General features: G+C 39.7%; 1 protein-coding gene across 5 annotated transcripts in view; it reads right to left on the bottom strand.

Annotated features, from left to right (window-relative positions):
• Positions 1–15172, bottom strand: part of NAP1L1 (nucleosome assembly protein 1 like 1) — a 33370-nt gene extending 18198 nt beyond the window's left edge. Inside the window, exons 1-3 of one of the 5 annotated variants that reach the window (XM_065887923.1) lie at positions 15013–15172; positions 4529–4565; positions 169–254 (exon numbers count right to left, since the gene is read on the bottom strand). In XM_065887923.1, the coding sequence (XP_065743995.1) occupies positions 169–254; positions 4529–4545 (103 nt within the window). In that variant the 5' untranslated portion in view covers positions 4546–4565; positions 15013–15172. Of the gene's footprint in view, positions 1–168; positions 255–4528; positions 4588–15012 lie in introns of those variants that run through there. The other 4 variants (XM_065887925.1, XM_065887926.1, XM_065887927.1 and 1 more) reach the window with 4 other exon arrangements.
• Between the last annotated feature and the right edge of the window lie 3817 nt (positions 15173–18989).

The following is an 18989-nucleotide window of genomic DNA, read 5'->3' as shown; positions in this document are numbered from 1 at the left end:
CCCTCCCTCCCTCCCATCTCAAACATACATTTACACACAAAACTGTTACTGCAGGTTTGGCTAGTCAGTAAAGTGGACAAGTATCCAAAAAGAGAATGATATTTACTACTACCCTCCAGAAGACACGCGCCAGCAATCACTGGCTCCTGAAGGAATTTAAAATAATACCTTTGATTTTTGTTTCTTCACCAGTTTCTTCTTCTTCTACTTCTTCAACATCATCCAAATCTTGATCAAGTTCAGACTGCTCTTTGCTATAATATTATAGTATCACACCAAGGTTCAAATGTACCAATTACCCAAAAAAAAAAAAAAAAAAAAAAAATTATAGAAAACTTCAGTTCATTTTCTAGGTGAATATTCCTCTTTCAAAAATATGAAGTAGGAAATCCAAAGGGTGATTCAGTTTTCTAACTTCATATGTAAACAAGGACAAATTGGAAATACTTAAACTTTCATTTAAAAGCATATGGTCTAATATAAAGCTTATACTTTAAGCTTTAAAAATGTGGTTTGACAGGTTGTGATTCAGAGGATGTAACGTCAGAAAGTATGTGCTTTCTACCCAAATCCATTGGTTTCATTCTACCTAGTAACAGCACTCTGATTTTATATGAGATGGTAATAAACCAAGCTAAAAAGTCTACATATCCCAGCCTACCTTTCAGCTAGATGTGGCTATATAACCATCTTTTGGCAGTAAGGTAAAAAAAGAGGAATGTAGAATTTTATATATATATAAAGCCTCCTTAATAGAATGGTAAACAGCTGGAACCCTTTTCAATATTGCTCCCTCCCTAGAACAGGGATATGATGGCTAGAGCTCCAGCAGCCATGTTGGACCATGAGGCATCCTAGAGAATGGAACTCACCAGCTAAGAATAAATTAAGGAGTCTGGAAAAACAGAAGGATCCTGGATCCCTGGTGGCTGTGGAACAACCACATCAGCCTGTACTTACTATCTTTGGACCTTCCTTTTTTCTTCACTTCATAGGGGAGATGGGGAAGAACAGTAAAAGTTAAGAAGACCCAAGTCTACTTCATGCTTAGAGTAAAACCAGGAGGATGGACCATTGAAAGAGAAGGTAAAAAGTAATAACATTCTTCCCATTTCATCTTAAAAATCTAGTTTTTGAACATGAGATTACAATCAGCTTTAAAATGGGGAATTAGGATATCTAACTCAACATACAGATCATCATACAATTCCTTGTGTTATTTTACATTTTAGTACGGTATTTGGTTAGTCTAGAAATAGCATTTGAAAAATTAATTTTCATATAGGAACTATAAAAAAGGTCAACTGTATTCTGCTAGAAAAATCTGTTTCTGTCAACAAAGGGGAAAAAAACAGCCCTTCCCATCAGAAACAATACAGATTATTTTGGGAATATCTTTTATTCACTATAAAGTTAAGCATAAAGACAACATGGAACAGCTCTTCCTCCAGTGCCATCTCATTCAATCATTTATTGAACATCTAAAACTTAAAGCTTTAAAACAGAAGTCCACAAACTGTGTCATATGGCCAAATCCAGCCCAGTCCTATTTTTGTAAATAAAGTTTTATTGGAACACAGCCACATTAATTTATGTATTGTCTCTGGCTTCTTTCACACTACAACGGCAGAGCTGAATAGCTGCAACAGAAACCTCATGGCTCAAAATGCCTGAAATACCTACAATCAGGTCCTTTAAAGAAAAAGTCTGCGGACTCCTGCTTTAAAGAACAAGGATCTTCCTCTTCCTCCTACCCTCCTATGAGCTCACAGGTATCCAACAGTAAATAATGGGGTGGGAAGCATAGGGCAGAATCAAGCTATCACAACCAAGTTTTTTTCGAAGTTTAAGACAAAATGAAGGTTAGATGACAGACTGCACATACTCATCTGATCTTAATCCTTCCAAACTCTCCACTAAAATTATGACAAAGGGGTTTTTAAACAAATACTGAAGGACAAGGAGACAAAAAGCAGCAAATTCACCGAGAACTGAAATCTAAGTCAGCAGTGGTAGAGCTGAGAACGAGCCTAAACACAGAATCTTAAAAAGGACACTTTTAGAACTAGGGCTTGGGGGTGAAGGTGGATAAAATAGGGAGAACTAAGCAAAAACTAATAAACAGTTAAATCCTTAGATCCTCTTTCTCACTCTAGCAGAACAGTTTCTTCTCTGGAAACGGAACTGGAAGCTCAGACTAGAGGATCACAGATATATACATACTATTGATAGAATGCTGAATGCAGAGACCCCTCCCCCAGCTGCCTTCTCCCAAGTTAGTTCCCAAATGTATGGAAGCTGTATCTTTACCCAAACACTCTTTACTGGGGTATGTGACCAGCCTAGAAAAAAATGCCATTCTGACAGTGGGGAGTCTCACAACAAATGTCTGCCCTGGTGAGCCCACATTAAAATCCTAAATTGAAAGCACTCCCCCCCTCCCAACAGTCAAATTCGCCAATTAACTTTTAAAAAACATCCTTCAACTATGCATTTCCCCCACCCAGTCTTAAAGAGCAAACAAGTATTACCTCCTATTTGAGGAAAGCCTCCTACATGGAGACCAAAACAGGAAAGAAAAATTTAAGACCAAACGGACTATACAGGGGAAAGAACATCCAGAGAAAAGATATTACAATCAGTGAAGTAAGAACAAGATGCTATAAAAATAGGAACAGAGAGCAAAGGAACGCTTGAAAACTAAAACAACAGAAATTTAGAAACTCAATACAAGAGTTAAAAGATAAAGTTTCTTCAGCTTTGCCCAGAAAGAAGAGCAAAGAGACAAAGATGGAAACTAGGACAAAAGGTAATCACAAGAACCAGTCCAACATATAACAGAAGCTCCAGAAATAGAAAATGGGAACAAGACAATCAACAAAATAAGTCAAGAATATTCCCTAGAACTGACAACTATCAAGTTGCCAGACTGAGAGTCCACCACTGAATGCCTAACAAGAGATTTAAAGAAAAAAGACCTAACAATGTTAAAATTTCTGAACTCCAAAGCCAGAGTAGTTTCCAGAAATAGACATACATGTCTACGTTTTTTAAAAAGTGTTACATACAAATGATCAAGAATTATGACCATTTTGAACTTCAACACAGCAACACTAGAAGCAAGGTGACAATGGAGCAATGCCTTCAAAATTCTAAAGAAAAGTGATTCCTAAATTACAATTCTACACCCCAAATATCAAGCAGAAGGGTAAAATAGTCATCTTCAGTCATGCCATCTCAAAAGAATTTACTTCCCTTGTACTCTTCCAAGTACTAAACCAAAGAACCAAAAAAAGAAAACATGGGATATAGCAAACAGCAAACCCAAGAGAGGAGAGACAAAAGGAAACCCCAGGAAGATAAAATAAATCCACAATGACAATTGTGCAACCAAGGTCAAGCAATCCACACTGGAGCAGTGTGATTCAGGAGACAATAACTTTGACAGCCATTATCAGTAAAATGTCTGCTGCCACTCTTCCTTTTATGCTGAAGACAGTACACATGGGAGGATTGGCCAAATTCGTATAAGTACTTGAATGTGTTGCCCTTATGATATAAGTTTCCTGCCCTCCCACCTCCATGTTCTGCTGCCTACAACAGCTGTGGATAATCGCATCATAACCCCTTCATCCTGAAATGTTCTGTTTTACCTATTCCTGAGTTGGCAGACTATTGTGCAATTACAAATAGCAACAAACAGTGCAGGTCACCTCATTCTCCTTCACATACTTCTGCAAGACATCCATCCACACTAGAACCCTGACAGATGCCAACTTCAATAAACCTATGTTTCCAGGATGTATGACCTTGCCCAATGACTTCTCCAAAATAAGCCCTTGTAAAGACTCAGGAAAGCTGAAGCCAGTCCATGACCCAGATAGTCTCTTTTACTTTTTATTTTCCTACCTTGGACCCTTCAACTAACACTGCTTTTTTCTTTACACAGCTAAGTTTTTAACTGCTATTCAGATTTTCAAAAGTAAACACTGATTAAGAATTTGTAGGTTATAAAACTCTAAAGAAAAACAAAGAAGTGAATTAGACAAAAGGCAAGATAGTACTGACACCTCTGGAGAGAAAAGGAGGATGCAATTGAGAAGGGGGGCACACAGGGCTTCTAAAAGTAATGATCCATTTTTAAAAACTTGTACACAAGTGTACTGTTATTCTTTAAATTTTACACATAAGCTTCATACACTTTTTATCTTGTATGTATGATACTTTACAATGCAAGTAGTAAAATCCTTGAGAAATGGTAAAAATGAATTCTCCAAATATTTATGACTCATTATTGTGCTCAGCACTTCCCTAAGAATACTGACAAACGGTCTACTATATTTATGACAGTGATTCTGTATACTATATTTTGTCTTGAATACATTGTACCCAACTTTTAAAATAGCAGGCACTAAAGCATGTCATTACCATACATTTTCATAGTACATAATTTGTACTGCTGTTAACTACATCACACGGTACAAAGTGATGCCAAATCTGAAAAAGGAACCAACTATCTGCCACTTACTTGTCGATGTCTGCCATGTTGTATGAACGCCAAATATCTATGGAGAGAAACATCAATGTTAAAAAGAAAGAGCATACGACTTATTTATAACCAATAAAAACATTTGAAACCAAAACCTTTAAATGAATATCACGTTAAAACTATTTCAAGGAAAAACACGGAACATAGACACTAGTCACTGAAGTAATTTTTCAGAGGATGCTGCTTACAAGTCACTACTTGGCATTCAGAATCTACTGGGCAAGGATTTTTACAATAGCACTGTTGGTGAAAATCTAATGTATGCTAGAATCACAGGAAAGGAAAACTACAGAGTCTTTATTCAAATTCCTTTAACAACTGTGAATGGTCAATTTTTGCTTAAATTTCTGGGCTGCTTAGTACCTCACAGATCAAACCCAGTTGATTTTTTTTTTTTTTTACTTTGACAAGTTTTCACGTATATATACACCCGTGAAACCATCATCAAAGTCAAAATAATGAACATATCCATCACTCTCAAAGTTTTTCCCCTGCCCTGTTAGAACACCTCCCTTTCTCCCCTTCCTGCTTCCCACCCCAGGCAACTGTTGCTCTGCTGTCACTCTAGTTCATACTTTCTAGAATTTTATAGAAATGCCATCATACAGTATGTACTTTTTTCCCCCAGTCCGGCTTCTTTCATTCAGAAAAATTATTCTGAGATTCATCTATGTTGTAGTATTTATCAAATATTCATTACTTTTTATTGTATAATGGTATTCCATTGAAAACATATATTCTATTGTACGTTTAAATATTCAGCTGCTGATGGACATCTGGGTTTTCTTTTGGCAGGGGGCTATTATAAATAGAGCTGCTATGAGCATTTGTGTGTAAGTCTTTGTGTGGACAACTGTTTTACCTCTCTCAAACCCACTTGATTTTTAACAGTATTAATTTTTATCAAATTCATGTTAAAAAGTCAAACTCTGCCACATGCTGTACTGTACTCATTATGCTCCCCTGGAGATCTTTTTTTTTTTTTTTTAGTTTAATAATTCCTGTTATCAAATGTCAGCCCTTTAAACTATTTAATGGCAGTTATAAAAAGCTCTGGTCCCAATCTATGTCAAGTAAACTTCCTCATCTCCGCGAATGTACCTCATGTCACATCACTGAATACCACCACACCCCCAGCCTACCCCGGATATGCTGGCACTGTCCATAATGTTCTTGGTTACCAGACCTGAACACTGTTAGGACTGATCAGAGCATGTCCTAAGTTCTTTTGTACTATAAGATTAGTATTAATTTAGAGAATACTGCTTTTAGAAAACCAAAACCTTATAAAATAGATAATAAAAACCTGCTGTACAAAAAATAAAATAAAAAAAAAGGAAAGCCAAAACTTAAGACAAAATGTGTTACACTGAGCCAGAAAAATGGCTGAATGCCATAGGTAATGCACAGATTACTTTTTAAAAAATTAAGGTTAGAATCCCACATTAACATCAATTTTTACTCTTTTAAAAAATTAAAACTTTAGTTTAACTCACAAGATGCTACAAGATGTGATTAATATGCTTTTCACCTAAAGAATTAAGAGTTACTGATTTTAGCAGTGAAGTGCTTTCATTTGGAATAGTATTGCTGATCCAACATCCACCCTTTAGACAATTTAGAAATATTTCTTCCTAATGTATCCTACTCTATTTTATACACTTTCTGTTTGCTGTAAATAATTTCTAACAGCATTGATAAATTTCTCTAGTGATGCCGGTTAATTAGTTAGCATTAACAAAACATTTAGCAAAAAATTATGAAGATACTAATTCAAAAATAAGAAAAATATTCAATCAGTCAAAGAAACACAAGCGGGATTCAAACTCGTCTACGAAATCAGAGTAAGGATTTTCTTTTAATGCAGGGAAAATTATGGTGAATATGCATTCTTAAATATGGCTAGTGTTCCTATAAACCATTACCTTTCTGGAGAGCACTTTGGCCATGGGAATAACAAAAGCCTTAAATATGTCCATCTCCAGCCTTGGTTATTCACTTATGAGAACCTACCTTGAAAAAAATTAAAGGATCTCAGGGTCTGTAAATGTTTCATGCTCGCCTAATAGGTTCTTCCCAGTCCTACACAATCTTTGGCTCTCAGCTCAAAGATTTACTTCTTCAAGACAGGACAGGCTGGCATCTACTTCTTCAGAGATGCCTTCTCCAACTTGTACCTCCTGGCTAAGTAAGATTTCTTGGTTGTACACACTCCTATAAAGCTCCATTTCTTTCCATCATATGATGTCTCAAGTTTGTAATTATAAATTATTGTGATTATTTGACTAATGTCTGTCTCCCCCCAACTGACCAGGCCATAAAATTCATGATTACAGGTATTATATCTGCTTTTTCCAATCACTGCATCATATCCTTCAGAGGAGTATAGAAAGTATACAAAGCAGTACACAGAAAAAAACCTTAGTATTAATGTGCATACAATGGAACGCTGTGCAATGAAAAAATAAAGCAGATCTGAGTTGATATGGAAAGAGCATCAAAGCAGGGGTAAAGGATGTATGGCAAAATCCAGTCTGGATATATATGAATGTGCATACTCATACATGTACATACTTTTTTTTTTTTTTTTTTTTTCATGTACATACTTTCTTATGAATAAGACATTTCTGGAAAGATATACCAGAAACCTAACAGGAGCTACCTATAAGAGAGAAAAGATTGGAAGTAAATGAGAACTTACGTTTCATTCTGCATTATTCGGTTTTCCTATACAGATACTTATTTAATAACATTTTAGAATTTGCTGGGTTGAATATACAGTGTAGTAAATCCAGCAATTATCAAAAGTATGAAACAAAAAACGCCCAGAACTTCTAAATTCAAATTTTTATATCATTTTAACATGTTCACAGAAAAATGGTTACACTTCTACCCTCAGTGTCCACCTTGTGGCATTACATTTAGAATTCAAACTCTTATAATGAAATTCTTTTGATTCTTTATTACAGAGGATTCAAGATACAACAAGATGGCATTCACTTCTTCGGAGATGCCTTCTCCAATCTGCACATTCTGGCTAAATTAGGTTTCTTGGTTGTATACACTTTTGTTTTTTAAAGAAAAGTATGCCTAATTTTGCAGCCAGATCATTTGGGTTGACACCAGCTTTGTAGCAATCTAGCTCAGGCGAACAACTTCTGGCCTTATTTCATCATCTTCAAAAAGCAGGAGAAAATTTTTCCCTCATTGGATTTCTCTTATTAAGAAGCAAATTCATGTAAAAGATTCGTGTTTGACACCTAGTTAACACTCAATAAACACACACAATGTTTTTCATTCTGTCCATTTTGAACTACGCTTTACATGGGGTCAGTGTTCCTGCAAAATAATTAGCTAGGATGATGGCTAAAAACAGCTTCTTTCAGTTTTGACAAATGCAGACTGACCAGTAAATGCACCATGGCAGTATAAGATGTTAACATTAGGGGAAACTGGGTAACGGGCATATGGGAACTCTGAACTACAACTTTTCTGTAAATCTAGAATTACAAATAAGTCAAAAAACTAAAAATAAAGGAGCTATTCCCATACCCAGATTCAAAACCAAGGAGTGGACGCAAAAATCTGCATTTGAAATAAGAAACCCAGCTTCTGAGGCAGGTGGTCTCAGACATTCAGATCACACTGAAAAACACAAGTTTAGGTTAACACCTGCATTGATTTTTTTTTTTATTGCAGTCAACAACATTAAGTAAAATCAATGAGAATTTTATTTATCAGACATGAAATTGCTTTCTAAGAGTTCTGAAGAATTTCCACTCCTGGTAGTGACAAGCTAGATTATTCAGACCAACTCTACCAATGAAAACTAATTAAAAGTACAGAATAAAATATCTGTTAAAATCTTAAAAGCATGGGAAAATGTTAATAAGATAGTAAGAAATTACTAACACAAAACTGAAGGCAAAACAGGAAGCAAAAGGATAAGTAGAAGGAAGCCGCTTTTGCCCTGAGGGTAACTGCCAATCAAATTTGAACTACCATCTGGTGAAACCAAAAGCCCTGGACTTATTCAAGGTAGGAAATCTTTATAACAAACCTCCCAAATTAAGCAGGAACCTCAAAGTGCTATATTCTCAGAGATAATACACAAGTCCTCCTGTTCAAAAGCCCAAATTCACCTCATCTGCACTGCACCCAAAACCTTAAGCTATGAGCTTAAAGCCATCTCAGCATTCCTAGGCACCTGCATATCCAAATGTAAATGAAAGGTGCCTTCATCCTAGACCTTAAATAATTCATAAAGTAATTTTTGAGAACAATAGGGGCAACAGAAAAGAATACAACAGAAGCCCATCCTATGAATGGACTTAAATATTGTCAAAAAGACCACACAGAAAAAACAATCATGCTTATTAAGTTTGAAAGTACAATGTCTGTAGCAGTACCTACAAGAAACAGTCATTTACTAAATAAAGGTGATAGAGCAAATCTGGCAAAGAACTAAACAGATCTTCTAGAAATAAAAATAACAGAAATCAAACTAAATGGGCAGGTTTAACAGTAAACCAAACACAGATGGAGAGAGAATTAAGTGAGCTGGAATGGAAGTGAGCTTAGAAGAAATCTTCCAAAGTATGGCAGAGACTAGAAGATAAAAAATACTGAAAAAGCATTTTAGGATACAATAATGTCTAAAAAGATTTAATACAAGTTCTAGGAGTAGAGGATAGAATGGGCAGAATATTTGAAGAAATAAATAGCTAAGAATTTTCCAGAACTAATGAAAGACAAGCCCTACAAATTCCAATCAGAATAAATAAAAAACCCACACTTATATGAGTGAAAATGTAAGACAATAGGGACAGAAGTCACCTCAAAAAGCATACAGAGAAAAGACTTAGATTAACTTCAAAGGCACAAAAGACTGACTACTGTTTTCTCTTCAATAGACACCAAAAAAACAGAACGTACTGTGTGCTCAATGAGCTGAAAATAACTAAGGATCTCAGAATATTACACCCAACCAAAACATCCTTTAAGAATGAAGGTGAGGGACTTCCCTGGTGGCACAGGGGTTCAGAATCCGCCTGCCATTTCAGGAGACACGGGTTCAAGCCCTGATCCGGGAAGATCCCACATGCTGAGAGGCAACTAAGACCGTGTACCAAAATTACTGAACCTGCGCTCTAGAGCCCACAAGCCACAACTACTGAGCCCATGTGCCACAACTACTGAAGCCCACACACCTAGAGCCCAAGCTCCGCAACAAGAGAAGCCACTGCAATGAGAAGCTCACACACCACAATGAAGAGTAGCCCCCGCTCGCCGCAACTAGAGAAAGCCTGCGCGCAGCAACGAAGACCCAACGCAGCCAAAAATAAATAAATTTAAAAATAAGAATAAAAGTAAAAAGTTTCCTTCAATTAAAAAAAGAACGCAGGTGAAACAGAAATATCAGGCAAAAATATCTCCAGCACTCTCATTAATAAATGCTATTAAGTATATTCTTCAGGCAGAAGGCAAGTGATCCCAAACAGGAGATCTAAAGATACAAGAAATAAGAGGAAATAAGGATATCAGCATATACCTAAACAAATATTTTAAGACATAATATCACCACTGTGTAGTGTTAAATTTAAACTACCATAACAATGTCAGTGGTGAGAATAAGGGGGGAGGAAATGGATTATTCTAATGTTAAGTAAGCATGTTATAATTTCTAAGGTGACTCCAAAATTTCATAAAGAGAACATGTAGCTTCCGAAGTACAAGGAACACCAAGTAAATTATACCTATTTTTACATCAACCTAAAAGAAAAACAGGTTTTGGACAAATAAAAAGCACACACACACACAAATCAGATTTAAACCTAATCATAGTGATTACATAAATCAACTAAAGGCTCCCTCTTAAAACTGTCAGACTAGATTTAACAAAATCCAACTACATCCCACTTATAAGAAACACATCTACAACGTAAGAATACAAAAAGCTTCAAAGTAGAATACAATCCTTAACCAAAAGGTGGTATCACTGTTTTAAAGTTTAAAAAGATTAAAGTTTACGACAAAAGGTTCAACCCACTACCCAAACAATATATGTTACAGAAGATCTCAATGGAAAGACAGTTCATAACATGACTGAAGGCAAATCTTAACCCAAGAACTTGAACATGAAGAAAATCTTCCATTGGAGAAAGAGGGGGAAACAAGTGATTCAATCAGACCATCATTTGATTATTCTGTGGTCTTATAATAGCTAGATGTCCAGACATCAAATGACCTACCATTCCAGTATACCTGATTCTGTTCTCCTTACTTTCAATGAGAAGGAAAGAAAGCTAGTATTCATGGAGCTTACTCTGTAGAAAATTATTACATGCTTTCCTCTTATTTGCAGATTAGTAAGCAACTTGCTCAGCAACACACAAGTGAAAAAACTAGGAATTAAAATCTGACTTCCAATACCCATGCCAATTCCACTATTCCAAAAGCCAAGGGGCCTCCCCTATCAGCCTACTGCTACATAGATTATACAGTAACCTATAGTTATATTCCTTTACAGAAAATGACTACTTCATGGTGAAACAGCCAATCATTAAAAACTACAAATGTCTTAGGAATTCCCTGGCGGTCCAGTGGTTGGTTATGACTCCGCACTTTTACTGCCCAGGGTGTGGGTTCGATCCCTGGTTGGAGAACTAAGATCCCACAAGCCATGCGGCACAGCCAAAAATACAAAAGTAAGAAAATAAGAATTAAAAAATAAAAATTTTTAAAGAATTAAAAAAAAAAGAACTACAAATGTTTTAAAGCAAAAGAGTTCAAGGGAGCCAGTAACATCCCAAGGAAAACATTTCCCTTTACTTCAGACCTCATATCTCATTCCAAATGCATTTTAAACAAATCTGTATTTTGGACATTGCTGTTCTATTAACAATTTCGGTGGTCCAGGGGCTCAGTACTTTACTTGATTCCAGCACAACACATCTCATTCTTTATGCTTTTTTCACTTCAGGGATATCAAAAGTCAACCTAGAACTGACTTTTGTATTACACTCCCAAGCCAAATGAACTCCTATTTGAGAACACTATCTTCTGTTCAAGGGATCAAGGGATCATCTGACCCAACAGTAGAGAAACATACTGGTATTTCTTGAAAATTCACTCAGCATTAACAAACTAAAACAACTTATTCACATATCAGACATATGCTGGAAGAAATCTTCAGGATTGTAAGTGCTTGAACTTTCCCTTGAAGCCCAGTGGAACCCAAGCAGGGTGCTTTTAAATTCCAAGCAGATGTATACAGTGTAAGTGTAAGTCAAGGGAACTCCCTTTAAACCAATATAAAATCCTTATTATAAATCATCATTGTTCAGTTATGTAACCTTGGATAAGTTCTTTAACTGCTCTGTACCTCAGTTTCCTCATCAAAATGTTGATACCAGCTATCTCCAGGAGCATTAAATGTGTTAATATACAGAGTAAAACATTGCCTGAATAATCACGCAAGAATATTTTCTGCCTGTTGTGCTCTTCTTATGTACCCTCTTTACCTGAGAAAATAATTCAAATTAATAAACTCTTCAAAATTATAGCCTCCTTTCCCAAAAAAAAATCACAACGCACAAAACTTCTGAGCAAGTAAAAATACATCAAACTATGTAGCAGTAAAAGGCAGGGTTGGTAACCAGAAGTGTAGAGGCCACTTTCCATGGCAAGCCCAGTAATGTGATCTAGTGGGCTGCAGTCAAGAGTACTAAAGCAACTTACTTACAAGGATGAGTGAAAGCAACTGTGCTCACCTTCTAACCCCTACTCTGCCCAACAGGGAGAGAACTTACTCAGATGAAATTAGTATGAAATGGGTCTTAATGTTGCCGTTTTAACGAATTCCTTCATGTAAAGAATTAAAAGCATGGGAAAATGTTAATAAGATAGTAAGAAATTACTAACACAAAACTGAAGGCAAAACAGGAAGCAAAAGGATAAGTAGAAGGAAGCCGCTTTTGCCCTGAGGGCAACTGCCAATCAAATTTGAACTACTGTCTGGTGAAACCAAAAGCCCTGGACTTATTCAAGGCAGGAAATCTTTATAACAAACCTCCCAAATTAAGCAGGAACCTCAAAGTGCTACACTATCTCCCACTTCCCCCACTTTCTTTTTCTTCAGGGCACTCATCACAACTCAACACTTTATATCTAGACAACCAATTTGCCTGTTTGGCTCATGAAATAAGGTGTATGTCCAAACAGGAGCTAAAATATTTACTCAAAGAATCAACTAAGAACACAAGTAATTACAGGTTTGATTAGACTTGAGGATTTGAATAGACTGTTCATTAGTTTTCTAAATTGATCAGGGTTCATCCCCTTTCATTAATATTTCAAATTTACAATCAAGCAGAAAATAAAGTAAGCAAAGCAGTATGTTGACATCTTCATACCTTTAAGTCAATCAGATTCTACCTTTTTTAGCCCCTTTTCCTGCAAAAGGACGCTGTATGAATACATTTTGGGGAGTTCAGAATCAGTCATCTGGAGGCAATATGGGCACGTTAAGTAATAAAAAAAAAATAGCACCTGGATTAAATTAGTTCTGGTACAAGTGTTGGGTGTGTTTTTGTTTTATCTCTAGAGTACAAGGGTGTCACATTTAGTATTAGCTTAGTAATTTTCCCTGTCAATAGGTCCTATATCAAAAATAGGTACTTTGCAACATATACATTTTATGAAAATTTTCAGAGTGATATAAAAGGACCAGTCTTCTTAAAAAGTAAATGGATTTGTGCCGTTAATTTGAACTCAGAAAACTTAGAAGCATGAGATTTAGCCCCAGAAGATCACTGTAAACCTCATTTACCAACGGTCAGCTTTAAATAAGTTTTTCTAAATGTAAGGTTTTTCCCTTAGCCAAAAGTGTATTACTAAGTATGTATAGAAGTAGGATTAATTAAAGCCGACAAGAAAATAGGAACTACATACTACTCTGCAAAGGTATTTTGATGCTACGTATTTTCAAAAATGGCAAATTTCATTTTCCAGCTCAGCTCTCCTGAAATCAGGCAAGCAGTTTGAAGTTGTGAGCTTTTAAAGCGCAGTCCTTACAGTATAATCAGACAGTGAGAGAATAAAATTGGGGCTCCTTGAGGACATCATGTGCCCGGCTCTTCTTGTACTCGGAAAACCCAGCCCTCCCCTAAAGGACCTCATTACCCGTCTCCCTGCCCTGCCTCTTTTTTTGAGGGCAAAGCGGGCGCACTGACAAGGCAGCAGACTACACACTTCGCTCAGTACGTTTACATTGACGCCGCATTCCACCTCGTAATACCTCCTCCACCATAACCCCACTCACCTTAAAAACAAAACAACTGGTTAACTATCTTAGATTGGGAACGTGAACAAAGGAACTAATTTGTAAGAAAGCAATAGAAGTCCTAGAAAAATTAAAAACATTGCAGGCCAAATCCTTTACTTCCACCTTAGAACTGTTCAGGCTTAGACTGATTAGGATCAATTCTCCCCAAATAAAAAACCCTGGTCAAGATACCCATCCTAATTCTAATTTGTACTTGAGATACACAAAAGAATCTCTTGTTAATAACAGCTAACGTAAGCGCTTTACACGTGTTAATTCTTTAAAACCCTAGCAGTGGAGGCCCTGCTTCATCATTCAGCACCTAACGTTCACACTTTCCTCCGGTACCAATAAAAAGACTAAGACCAAAGAGAAGCAGGGAAGAGTTGGAAACCCAAGGGCTGGACTTACTGGCTCACTATTCATTTTCACGTCCCACCATCTCCACAACTTCCAGTAAAGTAGGGACAACCAGACAGGGGTCTTCAATCAGGCCCCGCCGGCGGCCACGTGCGAGGGAAGCCGCCGGGGGTTTCCCCTCCCAGACCCATCGCCGCCTACAGTGGGCGGGGAGCCCAGGAGCCTCGCTGCCTCCCCGCCCCCTCCCCGCCCAGGGGCCTCGTCCCCTCACAGCCCCTCCCTCCCATCGGAATTCGCAACCTCCGCGGTTCTTTCCATCCCCCAGCGGCCTCCCTCCGAGTATTATTTTTGAGTGGGCGGGGGCGTCGAGGCGGAGGTGGGCTACAGACCTGGGCCCGGGCCGCACCCCAGGCGCCTGCCGGTCCCTAGTGGCGCAGCCGCCGCCTCCTCCGGGCGCCCGGGCGTCGCCGCGGCCTCGCTCCCGTCCGCGCTGAGAAGCTGGTGGAGCTTAAAACCTCGGTGCAGACTAGCACGCGGGCCGCACCGACCCCCGCGCGTGTCCTGATCGGTTCCCCAGAGAAGCGCCGGCCGATCCCGCGGGCCCTCTCCGACTGCGGGGTCGAGACTCCGCAAACGGCTCGGGCTCTGGCCTCACAGGACGGCCCCGGAGGCCCGGGCGGCCGGCAGCCCCCGCTCGCGGTTCCCCGTCCCTTCACCCCTTCCCTCCGCGCAGGCCGTCTCTACGTCCCCCCTTCCCCTTCGAGTTCCCGTCCGTTACCAGTGGCTAGCACGGGGAGCCAGGCGGCCGGAGCTGCGCAGGCAGTGACTCAGGGCGGCGGCGGGAGGAGCAGAAGGCGGCGCGGCGAGCAGATGGCGCTAAAAAAGACCCGAGAGCCCGCCGCTCGCGCTCATATACAATTAGCGTCAGCACGTAGGGCCCCCGCCACCGCCCTCCCCCTGGCCTCGCCGTCTCCTAGCAACGCGAGCGGGAGGCGGGTCCAGGACGGGTTGCCTAGCAACAGAACCGTCCTTCTTCTCCCCCGCCCCGCGCGACCTCCAAACCTCCCGCGCCAAGCTTGGGTTCGTCGGGTTCCCGCCTCCGCCCCTTACTACGCCTCCAGCCATCTCTTTTCTACCCGCTTCGCTGGAAAGGAACTCGCAACCCCTTCCGTTCCCGGGCAGGGCCCAGACCCGCCAGCCTCGCCCCCCGCTCACCTCGTCCCCCTTGCGTGGTACTGGGAAGGGTGAGGGCAGGGGGCCAGCGACCGGGTCCCGGCTTGCCGCATCCTAACGGCGAGCGCTCCTTAGTTCCCGACGCTGTCACGGCCTAATTCCTGCAACTCTCCGGTCCCCGGTAACCATTTTCTCTCCCCGCCCATTTTTCCCCCTCAGAACAACAGTTCTTTCCTTCTAACCACTTAGGCGGCGTCTTCTGCTGATTTTGCTTCTCCTAACTCAGTGGGTATCCGTGGCTTCCGGGGATGCTCTTCATTGCTACCTCTCCATCCTTCTACCAGACTTGCGATCCTTTAGGACTTTCGATGGATGAAAATAGCATGTTTGTGTATTGTCTGGATGCTTTATAATGAGGACAGTGTTGTTTCATCTTTTTGAAAAAGTAAATCCCATGTAAAGCCTCAGGGCCTGTGAAACCTCATGGCTATTTTTCAGTTGAAGCTGGATTGACTAATATTAACTCTTAAAACAGTGGTTCTCGAAGTGTGGTCTGAGGGTCCCCAGACTCTTTAAAGGGGAAAGTCAAAAGTATTTCCATAATAATACTAAAATGTTATTTGCCTTGGCACTCTCATTCTCTCATAAGTGTAGAGTGGAGTTTTACAGAGGCTACATGACATGTGATATGGGAACACTGAAAACAGAAGCAAATATTAGAATCCAGTCATCTACTGTTCAACCAGATGTTAAAGAGATTTGCAAAAACATGAAACGATGCCACCTACTCAATTTTTTTTGTTTTGAAAAGTAGTTACTTTTCATATAAAAGATTCTTTTCTGTTAAAATGAAATGAAATAACGAATGTTTAAAATGAAATAACGAATAACTACTCTTAAAATTTCTTAATTTTAATTTCAAATATGATAATATAGGTATCTATAATACACATAAAAGTTCTTGGAGTCCTCAATTTTTAAGAATGTAAAGGGGTCCTGAGATTAAAAAGTTTGAGAACTATTCTCTCTTGTATTCCTTGAAACTTCTAACTGCTTAGAGTCATCTATTGTAATTCTCATGTTTAGCAGCAACCCCTAATCCATTTTAGAAGATATGGTTTTTTTCCTTGGCACTCCCCAACCTCATTGAAATTAGTTGCGCTTTCCACTCTGTGCTACAGATGACTGAGTTTATCCATTCATTTTGGGTTTTCTTATGTGATTATTTTGTTTGTCTCAACCTTCTGTCTTCATATACATCCTACTTGACAATGATGTAAGGCTAATAAGGATTATAATCACATCAATAATGACTCCTTGGGCTTCCCTGATGGCGCAGTGGTTGAGAGTCTGCCTGCCGATGCAGGGGACACGGGTTCGTGGCCCGGTCCGGGAGGATCCCACATGCCGCGGAGCGCCTGGGCCCGTGAGCCATGGCTGCTGAACCTGCGCGTCCGGAGCCTGTGCTCCGCAACGGGAGAGGCCACAACAGTGAGAGGCCCGCGTACTGCAAAAAATAAAAAATAAATAATGGCTCCTCCTGAAGAATCTACAATACAAAAACTAGGTAGACCAGTGCCCAAAATGTCAGTACACTTGGCACTAATTTCAATGGAGTCCTCAAGAGCACCGCAGTCTAATCAAAGGTAAATAACTTTCACCTCCTTTCCATACACGTTGGTGGTTTGAACATCTGAGACCAAATTGAGAAGTTAGCCTTCATGATGGTTTCCATCCCACTCCAGGGTGCCCCACCAATTTCAGGCACTGATCCGAGGCTCCTAATTTCTTCAACCCCCACTGCCATATTTAAAGGCTTTATCGTTACCAGTTTATATTCTCTCTTTCCTTTGCTCCAGCTCCTTCCTCCGGCTTCCTCCTCCCTTTCTTTCAATTATCCTAGCCAATTTAAGGAATGAAACACGAATAAATTGCTAATAAGGCATGCCTTTTAATGTGATCTTTTGAACCACAGTTTGTAAATCTAAACCTCTACCATTTAAGACCCAGGAAGGGCAATCATGCATTAATTCAACAAATATTTATATGTCAGGAACAACTTGACACACTGGAAATACAGCATTGAACAAGAAAGACATGGTTCTCAACATGACAAGTGTTTTTATGCCCTCTATACCCTCTGTTCTCCCCTTCTTTTTTTTTTTTCCTTTTCTTTTTCTTGGCTGCTCTGGGTCTTCGTTGCTGCGCGCGGGCTTTCTCTAGTTGCGGCAAGCAGGGGCTACTCTTCATTGTGGAGCTCGGGCTCTAGGCATGCAGGCTTCAGTAGTCGCAGCATGTGGGCTTCAGTAGTTGTGGCTTGTGGGCTTAGTTGCTCCATGGCATGTGGGCTCTTCCTGGACCAGGGCTTGAACCGGTGTCTCTTGCATTGGCAGGCAGATTCTTAACCACTGCGCCACCAGGGAAGTCCCTCTCCCCTTCTATTAATTCTTCAACAACTAGTTCAAATCTTTATCTCCTCTGGAGAACCTTCCCTATCTCACCAGGGCACAGCTGGCTGCACTCTCTTGCCTGTTTTTAAACAACTCTTTCCTGTATGTCTGTATGTATGTTCCCATGTTTCCTTCTCCCCTAACACACACTATACCAGATTGTCAGCTACTACAGGGTCGGGTCCTTGTTTGTGTATATCCTTGGCTTGAACAATGACTACTACAGGCAAAGACCTTCAATAATATTTTTTTGAGGGATGAAATGAAAGAAGCAAGGAGGAAAGCAAGAGAGGGAGGGAGAAAGAAATGTTATTGAAAACAAACCAGAAGTCATAATGCTTTATTAAATAATCCTTTTTTTTTTTTTTTTTTTTTTTGCAGTACTCGGGCCTCTCACTGCTGCGGTTTCTCCCGTTGCGGAGCACAGGCTCCGGACACGCAGGCCCAGCGGCCACGGCCCAGCGGCCACGCTCCGCGGCATGTGGGATCCTCCCGGACCAGGGCACGAACCCGCGTCCCCTGCATCGGCAGGCGGACTCTCAACCACTGCGCCACCAGGGAAGCCCTAAATAATCCTTTTTTGAAGATAATTGCATCAATTCTATATTTATCATAGAGTCTATGTGAGAAAATTTGAGACTCTAGTCTATGCAAGAAGATTTTTAGATATGGTTTGGATATTGTTTGTTTGGATATTATTTTCTCTCATGTATGAAATAACGATGATGAAAAGAAACTAAAGAAATACTGAAATCTCTGAGATCATAATGAATAAAGAAAATAAATGTCATGGTATTATTTGGAGACAGTGGGAGTGTCTGTTATTGGGAGGATTGATAGTGAAATGTGGTAGATGCACATCATAGAGAATTATACAGCAGAACATGGGATGTAATATGGCAACAGGGATGAATCTGTAAAATTTAGTGCTTGCAAAATAAAACCACAGTCAGGGAATTCCCTGGCAGTCCAGTGGTTAGGACTCCACGCCCTCACTGCCAAGGGCCTGGGTTCAATCCCTGGTTGGGGAACTAAAATCCCACAAGCCGCACATCGTGGCCAAAAATAAAATAAAATAAGATTAAATAAATAAAACCACAGTTAGATATCATTACACACCTATTACAACTGC

This window comes from Phocoena phocoena, chromosome 11 (assembly GCF_963924675.1).
Source record: "Phocoena phocoena chromosome 11, mPhoPho1.1, whole genome shotgun sequence".
In the NCBI taxonomy this organism is placed as follows: domain Eukaryota; kingdom Metazoa; phylum Chordata; class Mammalia; order Artiodactyla; family Phocoenidae; genus Phocoena; species Phocoena phocoena.
This window is presented reverse-complemented; position numbering and strand designations above follow the sequence as displayed.